The 14180-nt window shown below is 32.7% G+C and overlaps 1 protein-coding gene across 1 annotated transcript in view; it reads left to right on the forward strand.

Moving 5' to 3' along the window:
- LOC111613068 (adapter molecule Crk-like) overlaps nucleotides 1–14180 on the forward strand; it is a gene marked incomplete at its 5' end in the record, with an annotated part of 51110 nt that overhangs the window by 12695 nt on the left and 24235 nt on the right. Inside the window, one exon of the mRNA XM_023354370.1 lies at nucleotides 11394–11471. Within this exon, the coding sequence (XP_023210138.1) occupies nucleotides 11394–11471 (78 nt within the window). The remainder of the gene's footprint in view (nucleotides 1–11393; nucleotides 11472–14180) is intronic.

Below are 14180 nucleotides of genomic sequence, written 5' to 3' on the forward strand. Positions count from 1 at the left end.
GGCGCCATGCTAGACAGCGGAAATTATATATTTAATTATAATAAAGTTACAATAAGTTAATATATAATTATATATACAGTACCTAATTTATATATAATTAATATATAATTATATGTACAGTACCTAATTTATATATAATACTGTACAGGCGATAGCAAACTCAATTTAGCCGCTCCGTAGCGTGGCGCAGGGTGGAGGAAAGTAGTTCGGCTGCTCATGCACTATTGGTCCAGATTCTATCAATATTGTCGCGAAATGAGTCGGCGATGATGTTTTAGGAGCTCCTTTAAACGAATGTTGCTGCAATTTTTTCGCTACGTTATAGGAATTTCCATTATAGGAACGCACGTTATAGGGGGATCGACTGTATTCATATGGGACAACCTTTACATATCCGCTGCATTGCCATGTAATGTGCCGACATTGGAAATACCACAGCTATGGATAACTTTATTTAAACAATCCAAGTTATAATTTTCTGTTCTAATTTTATACCACTACCATACAAATAAATGGTGATCCCTACATGGGCGAATTATGTCTACAAGTATTAAAAACTGAAAAGAACCATCGGACGAAACAAACTTACAAATTATGACTACAAAGTGTCGTCACCAGGGGGAAGCTTTTTGATCTACATTTTCCAGCGCTCACTTCTCTGTGGATAAAAGGCTGAAACACCCAAAGGATACAGATGGTAAAAAAGGAAAGACGTTTGTAAATCACCAGTTCCGATTTTAGAAAATTTTGTATTTTTAATTGGAAGTTTTTTGTGTATTTTTAAATGGACTTTTTAAAATATTTTGGCGGCTAGTAGCCTAGAAAGAAAGGTCGGTCGCCGAAAATGTATTGTCTTAAACGCAGAAAACAAATAAATGGTGATCCCTACATGGGCGAATTATGTCTACAAGTATTAAAAACTGAAAAGAACCATCGGACGAAACAAACTTACAAAAAAAAAAGAGTTTACGTTATTACAGCATGTTTTTTTAAAAATATTTAATTATTCAATTTTAATGTTTTGTTCTATATTCCAACCACGTGCATTACGTAATTTGAAAAATCCGTTAAAAGCTATCAACTCGACAATAAAGGTATTCGATTTCGCCTGAAGATGACGGTTGTAAACTGTTGAAAGTACTTGTGAGCAGTGGTGATATTCAGCGGGTTCGCACAGGTTCGGCCGAACCCGTTGTTAACATTTTCAAAGTTTTCCGAACCTTGTTAAACATATGTAACATTTCTCAATGGTTTGATTCTTTTAAAAATATTAAAATATACGTATTATACTCTGTAACACTACTAAACTAGAGCCTTCCGATGCACTATTTGAGCGAAAAAAAAAATTGTTAAAGGAAAAGTTTTCTGTTAGCGAACCCTTTGTTAAATATTTCGAATGTCATCACTGCTTGTGAGTATATCAGAAATTTAACAAATCACTGTTAATAATGCTGCAACACAGAAGTGTCCTATATTTAACATTTAATTGTGTTATCTTTACTTTAAATTATGTGTATTTGCTGTTTTAATTTTATCAAATGATATTATTTAGGGTGTGGGAATGGATTAATTCACTTTCCATTATTTCCAATGGAAAAAATTGTTTGACATTGAACATTTCAGAGCTTGAATGGCCTGCTGGAATGAATTAAATTGAAAGTACAAGGTACCAATGTATCTAATGTAACAGGAACTTTTAAACAATTTATATGAGTACAGGAGGAGACTCTACTAGTGTTAATTGTATTCTGGTGATTGTAAATGGACATTCAAAAGTTTTCAAAAAAATTTTTTTAATATTTTATCTTTAATATTGTACAGTTTTTAAGTAAGGTATGTACTAAATTTTTTAATCTTTATTTTACAAAGAAATTCTTCATTAATCAAAAGTTTGTCAAAAAATTCTCATGATAAATTATTTACTTCTGAAAGATGATGATTTACTTATTCAAAGCTTTAAATTTATGTCAGATGGATTATGTTTTTGAGTTTCTGCTAGAGTCACTTGTAACTGCTGCTGATTATATACACCTTCTTTTTGTTTAAATATATTCAGTATCCTACAAAACCTTTTTCTGTCACATCATTAATTTTATAGATTAGATGCACTTGACTTTCAATTCTTCAATTATAAGTAATATGTAAAAAGTTTAGTATCTAAATTTGCAATTCAATATACAATTTACTCCTTTTTTACTTTTTTTATTATATTTTTATAATTTAGCTATTATAAATGAAAGTGGTATAAATCCATTTATTCATACATTGAAATATTTAAGGGTTTGCATTTGAATCAACTGAAAAATATTGATAAACATTAATAAATTTGGGTAATGTTTTTAAAACTATAAACTTGTTAAATTTTATCATGTGATAATAATTAATAAAATTGTTAAAGAAAATAAATGATTTTTTTAGGTACAAATGGACTTATACCACTTTCAATAATAATAAATTATGAAAAATATGAATAATAACCATTTTAAATTTATAATTTAATTGTAGTTGGCTTTTTTGAAATGTATTTTTGGGCTGCAATTTGAAAAGATTGTAGACCTATAAATTCCCACTGTCATCTCTGTTTTTCTGTCATATATTTGGAATCACTTGGAGGTCTGGGTGGTGTAACTGGCAGCACAAACCTATATTGAATATTGGACACGATTGGCTAACCAAACTAAATGTGTAACACTGTGATGAAGATGTAACAGCAAAGTCATGGAATCTGGTACCTCCAACATCAAAGGTTCCAATTCATTTCCATTGTTTCTAAACATAGTAGAATCTGTTTTCTTTCAAACAAAACAAACCTGAAACTTCTGGCTGCTGGGGTCAAAAGTAATTAGTTGTTTATAGTGTCAAGTTTCACACTTCCTGCTTAACCACAGGGTGGATGGGTTCATGGAATTTAGGTTAAGCTAGGTTTTCAAATTTTTTGCTTTGAAAATTGAATATTACATTCTGTTTATATAATATACGAACAAATATTACTATAATCGACTATATTAAGCAAGTAATTAATTTTTTGCCGTGATTACATAATCAATCTGAAGTGATGTGCTCATGGTAAAATTTACAACTGGATGTTTTTGAAAAGATACTTTCTCCTCTAAATAAAGTAGCCTAACTTGAAAATTAGTGAAAATAGACCTAAAAGATGTTAACAATTGCAATATTTACCCTTTGTTTACATTATATGGCCTGAAGGCAGCCTTGAACTGTTATGTGAAAACCACTCATTTGTTGAAGTAAAGTCACTCCTAATAGAAATTACAATCAAATTTTTATGTGCATATAAACAAGAAATGTAATAGCCAATTAGGGCCTAAATGTGGCCCCATAGACTTACTGTAGAGTGGCAACTTTTCACAGGATTATTGCTAGGGGGTGGTAACAATAACTTTATTGAAAATTTAATAGTAAGTTATTCAATGGGATCAGTTATTTATTTAAAATTAATAAAAAGCTACTATATTTCTAAAAATTAAAAAAAATTAAAATATACAATACAGTCCTGAGTTAAAATACTCGATCGACACTGATTTTGAGGTAACAAATTATGACTTGACTGACTTTATAACAAAACAGCCTCTACTTATCAATTCTTTGATACATACCATAGGCCAACTGTAAACATGATATTGATTTGATTGATACAGTTATATTGATCACTAAATAAATACACTTAATATGAATTTGCTAGGATGACTTATTACATTAAATGCAAATTTAGCGACTAATTCTAGACTAATTTTTTCAATACAATACACCAACCAAAGCCAAATATTATTGGGATAGAAACGGCTATAATACTAATAATTTAAAAAACAATTTGGCATTAGAGTTAGGTGTTAGGTGCTATCTCTTGATAAATTTAATAATTATAATTTAATTAAATAATTTAAATAATTTTAGAATTACTGGAAGAAAAAATCCACCCGAAGCTGGACTTAAACCTGCAACTCCTGCTTACCGTGCAGATGTGTTGCGAGTTACACTACCCGGACCTTCAGTCCAATCTCCTCTTCCAGCATATATAAGCTAACGATATAACCATTGATGGTTATTACATTATATGCATTTAAATAGAAAGTATTATAACTGTTTCTAGCCTGATAATATTCAGCTTTGGTTGGTGTATAGCTTTAAACATATTGGGTGTAGTAATGATGTTTGATTATTTCAATACAAAATGAGCAATTATTTATTGTAATATTGTCACAATGCCAAACTGCAATTTTTAATATTTTTAATTTATTTAACTTAAAATATATGCTCTTTACCTCAAATTAGTAGTGGCTTGCCCCTGTACATCTTTAACAATAGAGTCATGCTGGCTATCTAACACCTTTCAGAGGAAATTGAATTGAAATAACATGACTTACGGTTTGCATTGGAAGTTCTTATATACGAGGTGTGTCCGGAAAGTAAGTACAGTAGATCCCCTTATAATGCGAATATATGTTCCTCGTTATACGAATTTTGCGTTGTAGGAATCCTTGGGCTGTGATTGGCTCACGTATTTGACACATGTGAAGTTTATGGACTACGGCTGTTTGAAAGGTTTTCTTCCATAAAATTAATCAATTCTAGACTAATTCGACTTAACATTTCCAAAATACGTATAATTTTTTTGGAAATAATCCGTATAAACTATGCTATAAACAAAAAATTGTAGGATTACTTACTGAGAGTGCACCATTCGACATCACCGTTGCTCAAGCTTGTTTTCGTCGCAGAACAGCGCAGCAAACTGCGGCTGTGATTTCAGATGTTATTTTTCTGCGAAAACTTCGTTGAACTTTGGAGACATCATTGATATAAATAATTTTAATCGCCATTGAATAAGAAATGTTTCTTTCACAAGAAATGTATAAAATTACAGTACTGTATTAGAAAAAATAAACAACTACAAACCTTTACGGTGCGATATTGAATAAAATCAAGATAAAAAGTTCCCACAAACATTTTCGAACCTAATTACGGTTCTTCCTCAGGTGAAAAAATCATTCGATGGAATNCGTAACCTAATTTTTACCTCTATAACTTAACACTAAGCAAAATGAGCAATTATTTATTGTAATATTGTCACAATGCAATTTTTAATATTTTTAATTTATTTAACTTAAAATATATGCTCTTTACCTCAAATTAGTAGTGGCTTGCCCCTGTACATCTTTAACAATAGAGTCATGCTGGCTATCTAACACCTTTCAGAGGAAATTGAATTGAAATAACATGACTTACGGTTTGCATTGGAAGTTCTTATATACGAGGTGTGTCCGGAAAGTAAGTACAGTAGATCCCCTTATAATGCGAATATATGTTCCTCGTTATACGAATTTTGCGTTGTAGGAATCCTTGGGCTGTGATTGGCTCACGTATTTGACACGTGTGAAGTTTATGGACTACGGCTGTTTGAAAGGTTTTCTTCCATAAAATTAATCAATTCAAGACTAATTCGACTTAACATTTCCAAAATACGTATAATTTTTTTGGAAATAATCCGTATAAACTATGCTATAAACAAAAAATTGTAGGATTACTTACTGAGAGTGCACCATTCGACATCACCGTTGCTCAAGCTTGTTTTCGTCGCAGAACAGCGCAGCAAACTGCGGCTGTGATTTCAGATGTTATTTTTCTGCGAAAACTTCGTTGAACTTTGGAGACATCATTGATATAAATAATTTTAATCGCCATTGAATAAGAAATGTTTCTTTCACAAGAAATGTATAAAATTACAGTACTGTATTAGAAAAAATAAACAACTACAAACCTTTACGGTGCGATATTGAATAAAATCAAGATAAAAAGTTCCCACAAACATTTTCGAACCTAATTACGGTTCTTCCTCAGGTGAAAAAATCATTCGATGGAATGCAAAGTTTGAAAGAGATTCGTTCATCGAAATCCAAGAATTTCACATCTGTCGTCATCAATGGGCATGCGTATTCTGATGTAAAAGCTTTTATTTATATAGCATGTTCTCTCCGTCATATATAAGCGACTGCCACACTAGGGATAGAGACACTTCATCCTTACAGTTAATACACTTGTTGTCATGGCCATTTTATATATATAAATCGCTTCGATCCATCTTAGATGCTCGGTATGAGGTGTGGTGTAGATGATCCTAGCTTTGCTAAATCTTAGATCGATGTCCGGATCCGTAGCATAACGAGCCAGTGCAGTAGATAATCTTTCGTGCTGTATGTCAGCCCTGTGTTCCTTTATTCTGACACCTAACGAGCGTTTAGTGGAGCCAATGTATAATAATTCTTCATTACAGCAATGATCACTCAAAGGGATGACATATACCCCCGATAGCATGTGATTGTTGGGGCCATCCTTATCATTACGGAGTATATTATATACCGTAGGACATCTCCTGTATGTGATGCTGATGTTTTTCTTTTTGGCAATCTCGGAGTACAGGTTCTGTAAACATGGGTTGTAAGTTACAGGAACTCTGTCTTTAGGATCTGGTCTTTCGTCATTCTGCAATGCATCTTGTGCGGATATTTGGATATGACTTAGTTTCCTGAATAAGTTATTCACAAGGTTGTGATAATCATGGCGTTTCGCTATATTGGATATGGTTCTAAGCTCGGATTTTAGAGCAGCCGTCGTTGATGAATGAGTATAGGCTCTTTTAATTAATGTGTTGAACGCTGCCATTTTATATCGGAAAGGATCACATGATCCTATTGGTATGTATAGCAGTTCCGCAATAGGTTTCCTGTATACCTCCGTGCGGATCATCGTTCCATCCACATAAATGCTAATATCCAGAAAATGAACATGTGTGTCATGTGCTTGATCCAGCTCTAGAGTTAAACCGTATCTGTTGTCATTGACCGATTCTAAGAAAGCTGATACATCAGGCTTAACGTTCCATAAAATGAGGATGTCATCTATATATCTCCTGTATAATATGATGTTAGAGAGATGGATGGGGAGGATTCTTTCTTCTAGTTGACGTATTACTAATTCGCATAAGTCTCCTGCAACAGGGCTCCCCATCGGTACACCCCTAGATTGCATGTACGTTGTGCCTTTGAATTGAAATAACGAGTTGTAGCATAAGAGGTGCAACATCTCTAAGACTTGTTGCTGTAGGTTAGCATCATCAACTATTCTGAATAAGAGATCCCTGAGGGCACAAAATGTAGGAAGAAGAAGAATCGATGGGTATAGGGACTTAAAATCGAATACAGTAAGGAATTGTGGAGGGGTGTTGACCTGCTTGAGGTATGTTAGGAGTTGTTCACTGCTATTCACTGTATAGAGGTAGTCTTGCAAGTAAGGAGAAATCAAAGAATGCGTGAGCTTTTCTAACTTATGGGTTGGTGCTCTAGTTTTATCAACCATTGGTCAAATCTGTTGTCCCGACTTATGCGTTTTCGCAAACCCAAAAAGTTTGGGTGTATCGGGTGAGTCCATTACAACGTTCCTAAGTTTCAATCTTTTCGCCAACTTACTGATGCTGAATCTTTTAACCTTTGCGTGTAATTTCTCCATTGCCTTGTTATTCACCCTTTCACATCTCGTAACGTTGATGTAATCCATTAATAGGCGATCGTAAGTCTCTTGCCTCATGACAACCATAGTTTTAGCCTTGTCAGCCCTGATGAGTGTGATCCCATTTCTACTCATCCATCTGCGGGCACGTAGTAACTTCATTCGTATATTCATTGCTGCAGAAGATGTTTTAGCTCTTAAAATTCTGTTTACAGCCATCCATCGGTAGTACTCCTTTGTTCTGTCCGGAAGGCCCTTGAGGAGAGATTCTATATCCGGGACGAAACCTAAACTCCTAGTGGGAGGTGGAGGTGCGAAATTTGGGCTGTACTCAAATGCCTCCTTGACGAAATTCGGCAACTGGATGTCATCCCAAACCACAAAAGGGAAAGTCGGGTGTGTATGTTGTTTAGGCACTTGAAATCTTAAAATCCATCGGATTTTTTGTTGGTAATGCTCAGTCCATTTACTATTTAGCTTATCATAGTATGGTATTAAGCTGGCATTCTCATGTGCCAACACATCCGGATGCTGATTGTATAACTCCGTTTCAATATCAATTAGATCTGCTAAGAAAGAATAAACTTTCTTCCTCGTGACCCGAATGGCCCTGTTTAAACACATTTCTTTTACCTTACTAAGGAGAGGCTCATTCCCCGGTGGTAGCCTAATACGATGAAACGACATTGGTAGGATTCCCATTCTTTTGCATTCCTTCAAAAACTCAAACTTTGCTCTAGCCTTGATTAGCTTAACGAGCATTCTAGAGTAAGGAGTAGCCGGCATCACTACTATAATCAAACTTCTCAACAACATCGTGTTATAGCAAAAATAAACAACTACAAACCTTTACGGTGCGATATTGAATAAAATCAAGATAAAAAGTTCCCACAAACGTTTTCAAACCTAATTACGGTTCTTCCTCAGGTGAAAAAATCATTCGATGGAATGCAAAGTTTGAAAGCACAAATATCCGCACAAGATGCATTGCAGAATGACGAAAGACCAGATCCTAAAGACAGAGTTCCTGTAACTTACAACCCGTGTTTACAGAACCTGTGCTCTGAGATTGCCAAAAAGAAAAACATCAACATCACATACAGATGTCCTACGGTATATAATATACTCTGTAATGATAAGGATGGCCCCAACAATCACATGCTATCGGGAGTATATGTCATCCCTTTGAGTGATCATTGCTGTAATGAAGAATTATTATACATTGGCTCCACTAAACGCTCGTTAGGTGTCAGAATAAAGGAACACAGGGCTGACATACAGCACGAAAGATTATCTACTGCACTGGCTCGTTATGCTACGGATCCGGACANTCCCCAAATTTTTATTTATTTAGTTACTATAAACTGATTCTCTAGTGGTTCAAATGTAATAATAATAAAAAACAAACAAGATGTTTTCCTGTCTTGGGTTTTTTTTTTTATTAAATTTGATTCTAAAAAGTGTGACAGTTGTGAAAATGAGTCATTAAATTCTTTAAGTGAGTCATTATATTTTTAAATTTCTTATAAATCTAGGTCCTAATCAGTCAATTTATAATAACGTACAACTACACACTGGAGTTTACTAAATATTACGTACCTCCGAAACCTTTAAATTTATTCACATCGGTTAAAGGTTTTGGAGGTACGTAATATTCAGTCAATTTATCATAGTGATTCAACTTTGACAAAGTTTAAAGTTTTAATATCCTTTTTAATTACAGCCTCTTCATTTTTTTAGTAGGTCTATCAATTTCTATATCATTTTCTTGTTCTTACAAGCAGTATTGTTATTAATCAATCTTTTGCCAATAAAAATCTTTAATAAGTCATATAGGTCATTTACTGGATCCATAATTTTCTTACATGATTGCAATAATTACATGTTTATATTTTTTTCCTTGATATAATCATGTTTCTTGTCACAACAACTCTCCATATCTTCACATCTTTTCTAGTACTGTTTTTTTTTTATAAATGTACCAGATATTTTTATTTACATTATCATTTTTAAGTATGTTAGAAATACTTACATTTTGCAATTATAAAAGATTAGTTGATAACTTCCTTATGCAGAGCACTTTGATTCATTACATTAGTTTCATCTGCTTCAATTGAAACAATTCGTTACATTTACAAGATGTCAGATTACACTTTGTAATAGGTTTTAAGTTAGTAGTCATCTTGTAAATTTTGAAAAATCTTTCTAATTTTTCAAATCCTAATTTATTTTAGTCTATAAATAAATATGTTTATATATATATATAATTTTGAAACAAATTTTTTGAACTTGAATAACTTTGTAAATAAATTATCCAATCTTGATTTGAAAAATAATAATTTTCTGTTTGTTTCTTAATATTTGAAAAAAAAATAAGACAAATTATGAGCTTTATCTTTATGCAAAATGGTGTATGTCTATAACAAATATTTCATATACCATTGTCCCTGCTTAATTTGAAATGCTCAGGACCTTGAAAATGGGACTTTGTATTATCTGATTTCAAAATTTAGGGGTAATGTTTTTTAAACAAATATCTGTATGGATTTTTACACTGTTCTACAGACCATCGTTGCTATATATCGTGCCAAAAATTTTGGTAAAAAGCATTTTTAAATTTTTGATTTTCAGTTCCTAATTGGGCTAGAATCGATCTGTTTTTATTTTTTATCACAAACATATCATAGTATACAATTGTTATACTTTTAATATAACACAGGTTAAAAGAAATTATTTTAAAAATTCAAAAAACACATAAATTTTATTAAGAGTGTTAAACACAAGATCATGTTAATAATCAATCACATGGCTTCTTTTCCATCATTATTTATACGGTATTTCAATATTATATTTTACAAGTAAATTGCACAAACAATATAAAATATATGTATGTAACTTACACATATCATTAACCACGATATGGCACTTGTACACTATAAGTTTGCATATCACAAACCCGAAGAATGAGATGGTTACACGGACATTATAAAATTCCTGTACATCTAGTTAAAATGGTAAAGCGGTATATAAAAAATACACAAGATTATGGGTATTAACAAAATGAAGTCTTACTGTTAATTATATTCCTTTCTCCTATCAGAGACGATGAATGTATGTTGCTAAGTTCAATTCAGATACAGTACTTTTGTTGGTACATTTACGTTGGTACAAACTTTCATAAAATTTTTGCACAAAATTCTTTAGTATAGTCTGTTCCACTTTTTGGTTGAACTTGGATTTAGCACTATCAGGCAGTCAGAAACACTACCTGATAGTGCTAAGTTTAAGTTCAACCAAAAGGTGGAACAGATTATACTAGAGAATTTTGTGCAAAAATTTTATGAAAGTTTGTACCAACGTAAATGTACCAACAAAAGTACTGTATCTGAATTGAACTTAGCAACATACATTCATCGTCTCTGATAGGAGAAAGGAATATAATTAACAGTAAGACTTCATTTTGTTAATACCCATAATCTTGTGTATTTTTTATATACCGCTTTACCATTTTAACTAGATGTACAGGAATTTTATAATGTCCGTGTAACCATCTCATTCTTCGGGTTTGTGATATGCAAACTTATAGTGTACAAGTGCCATATCGTGGTTAATGGTAAATTCAGTTGTCACGTCACTTTGAATTAATGGAGAAAAGTGAGTTCAAACTAAATGAACAAAAACATTAGGAATTGCCGATAAGGCATCTGGGAATTGCAAGTGCTTCGAACTAAATGGAGTTTTAAATTAAGTTAAATTAAGCAAGTTCAAATTAACAATTATTCAGATCAAATGATAGCCATAATTATTAATTCTATTTTTCTAATAATTTTCATCATTATAATAATTAAATATGTTACAATTTTTATTAGAGAAAACTTCCAGCTCTAGCAAGAGTTAAACAAGCTCGAGTGCCAAATGCTTATGACAAAACAGCTCTGAAATTGGAGGTTAGTATAAATTTTCAGTACTAATTTGGTTTATTCTTTAAAACTCAGAATTACTGTAATTTAATATAAGAATTTAGTGATATAATTTATTAATTAAGTATTATTGATTTTGATACTGTGATTTAGGAATTATATTTTGTTAACATGAAAGAAGAATTGCTCTTATTAATATTATTTAATTTGAATGTTACAAATATTAAAATGAAATTTTTAAATGAATGATAAAACTTCATTAACTTTCTTTTTTGTAAGCTGATTGAAATCAAGAGTGTTTAATGTCACACAATATATTTTACCACACAGATAGATTTACATATGAAAATTCAAATTTGCTATAGCTGTTACTGACTGTAGTATTTGTCAAAAGACATTATATAATATACAATTACATACTTAGCTGAAGTGTATATGAAGTTTATTGTCGTTAGTAAACTTGGAAAGTTGAGGAGCAAATTTTCTTTAAAAATAGGGTTAAAAAAGTGATGAGTTTTCATAAAGAAAATGCCAAAAAAACTACTCCTAAAAACATATGAAAGTAAAACTATTGTTTTATTGTACATAAAAGTATACTTAGAGAACACAAAACTGGAGAAAAATGGTAGAAAAATTGAAACTAGTCAGTCACTTTCAGAATCTGGTCCATCAGTTTCATAGTTTACAAACAGCAAAACATTGTATTTGTAAACACATAGTAGTTCTACATTCTCTGTGATCAATTGCAGATGGTGCAAAGAAAGTGAATCATTGAATTTGAACAATTTCTCAACACCATCAAATGTGAGAGGAGTATATTTGGTTTTCACTAAAACTCCAGGCTTTATGACTGAAGAGATTTAGGAATTATATTTTGAATACAGTAGAACCTCGAAAACNGCGATGATGTTTTACGCATCCCTTTTAGCGTCTTTGTATGAATACTGACGCAATTTTTCGCCGCGTCATAGGAATCTACGTTTTTTATTACTCCAGGAATCTACGTTATTGAAACCCGCATTATAGGGGGGTCTACTGTACCATTTCGTTCTATCACCACTGCAGCATTAGTAACGCAGTTCAGCGCCTGTGCACACACGTCTCTCTAATTGATTGTCAGTCTGGTGACGCCATTACAGCCAGATTGTGTTGTTTTTCCACGTGTTAGTGAGCGTTCAAAATGTTTAAGACGATTGCTGATCCCACCGACTGTGAAGTGCGTTCTGTAATACGATTTTTGAATGCAAAGAATGTTAAGCCAGTTGAAATTCATTGTCAACTTATAGAGATTTATGGTGAAAATGTAATGAGTGATGGAATGGTGAGAAAGTGGGTTCAACAATTCAATGCTGGACGCACCAATGTTCATGACGAAGCACGGAGTGGCCGGCCTTCTGTTGTCAATAATGGTTTGGTTGCAAAAGTGAATGAGAAAATTCTTGAAAACACACAGTTCACAATAAGATTGCTTTGTGATGAGTTTCCACAAATTTCAAAAACTGTTTTGCATGAGATTGTCACAAATCGCTTAAATTATCGCAAATTTTGTCCCCGTTGGGTTCCCAAAATGTTTATAGATGTCCACAAAATGAAGCGACTTGGAAGTGCTTTGACATTTCTTACCCGATACAGTGAAGAGGGAGGGTAAAGATTTCCTAAACAAAATAGTTACCGGTGATGAAACTTGGGTTTGTCATGTCACTCCAGAATCAAAACAACAGTCGATGGAGTGGAGGCACTCATGGTCCCCCACGAGACACAAATTCAAAACAACGTTGTCAGCATGAAAAATCATGTGCACTGTGTTCTGGGACAGACATGGCATTCTGCTTGATGACATCCTTCCCAGAGGTGAAACCATCAATGTGGAATGATACTGTGAAACATTGCGAAAACTTCACCGTGCAATTCAAAACAAAAGACGTGGAAATCTCAGTAAAGGCATTGTGTTGCTTCATGACAACGCACGTCCCCATACTGCTGGTGTCACTCAAAACCTTATTCAATAATTCGGTTGGAAGCAGTTCGATCACCCACCATACAGCCCTGACCTCACACCTGCAGACTTTGTTCTTGAACTTGAAGCGTGATTTTGGAGGGAGGCGCTTTGCCAGCGATGAACATGCAACAACCAATGTTCAGCAGTGGCTGTCTTCACTGGCGGCATCTTTCTTTGAAGAGGGTATAGACAAGTTGGTTTCCCGATATGACAAATGTCTGAACAATGGTGGTAACTATGTAGAAAAATAATTTCCGACATGCTCTTTCATGTAAAAATAAATTTTGTTTTGAAAAAAGATTTTTTATGTGTCCTGAAAGTAAGTACCATTTTTTCCAAAATGGTACTTACTTTCAGGACACATCTTGTAGTTAATTGGGGCCTCCTGTCCCTAAGGTTTCCATATCTGATCTTGTCTTTCATCTATCCAATTCCTAAGAATAGACTTCCCAACAAGTTAAAGTACTTTATCTTAGGAAAGTATTTTTCAGTTATAAATATCATAAAACAAGTTTGTCAATGAATGATTGTAAATTCTTGTTATAGCAATTTAAGTTTGTAAATGAAATGGCAAAACAGAAAAATGTTTACTTTATAATGTCTTCTTTTAAATGATGTAAACTTTTTTTTTTATATATTAATTAATATTGACAATAGAGAAAAAAACATTTTGTAAAATAAAAAAAGAATTACTTTCATGAAAAAGTGTAACCTTTTTCTTATATTTTTAATTAAAT

Source organism: Centruroides sculpturatus, unplaced genomic scaffold, assembly GCF_000671375.1.
Source record: "Centruroides sculpturatus isolate CEXI.00-Female unplaced genomic scaffold, Cexi_2.0 scaffold1626, whole genome shotgun sequence".
Taxonomy (NCBI): Eukaryota; Metazoa; Arthropoda; class Arachnida; order Scorpiones; family Buthidae; genus Centruroides; species Centruroides sculpturatus.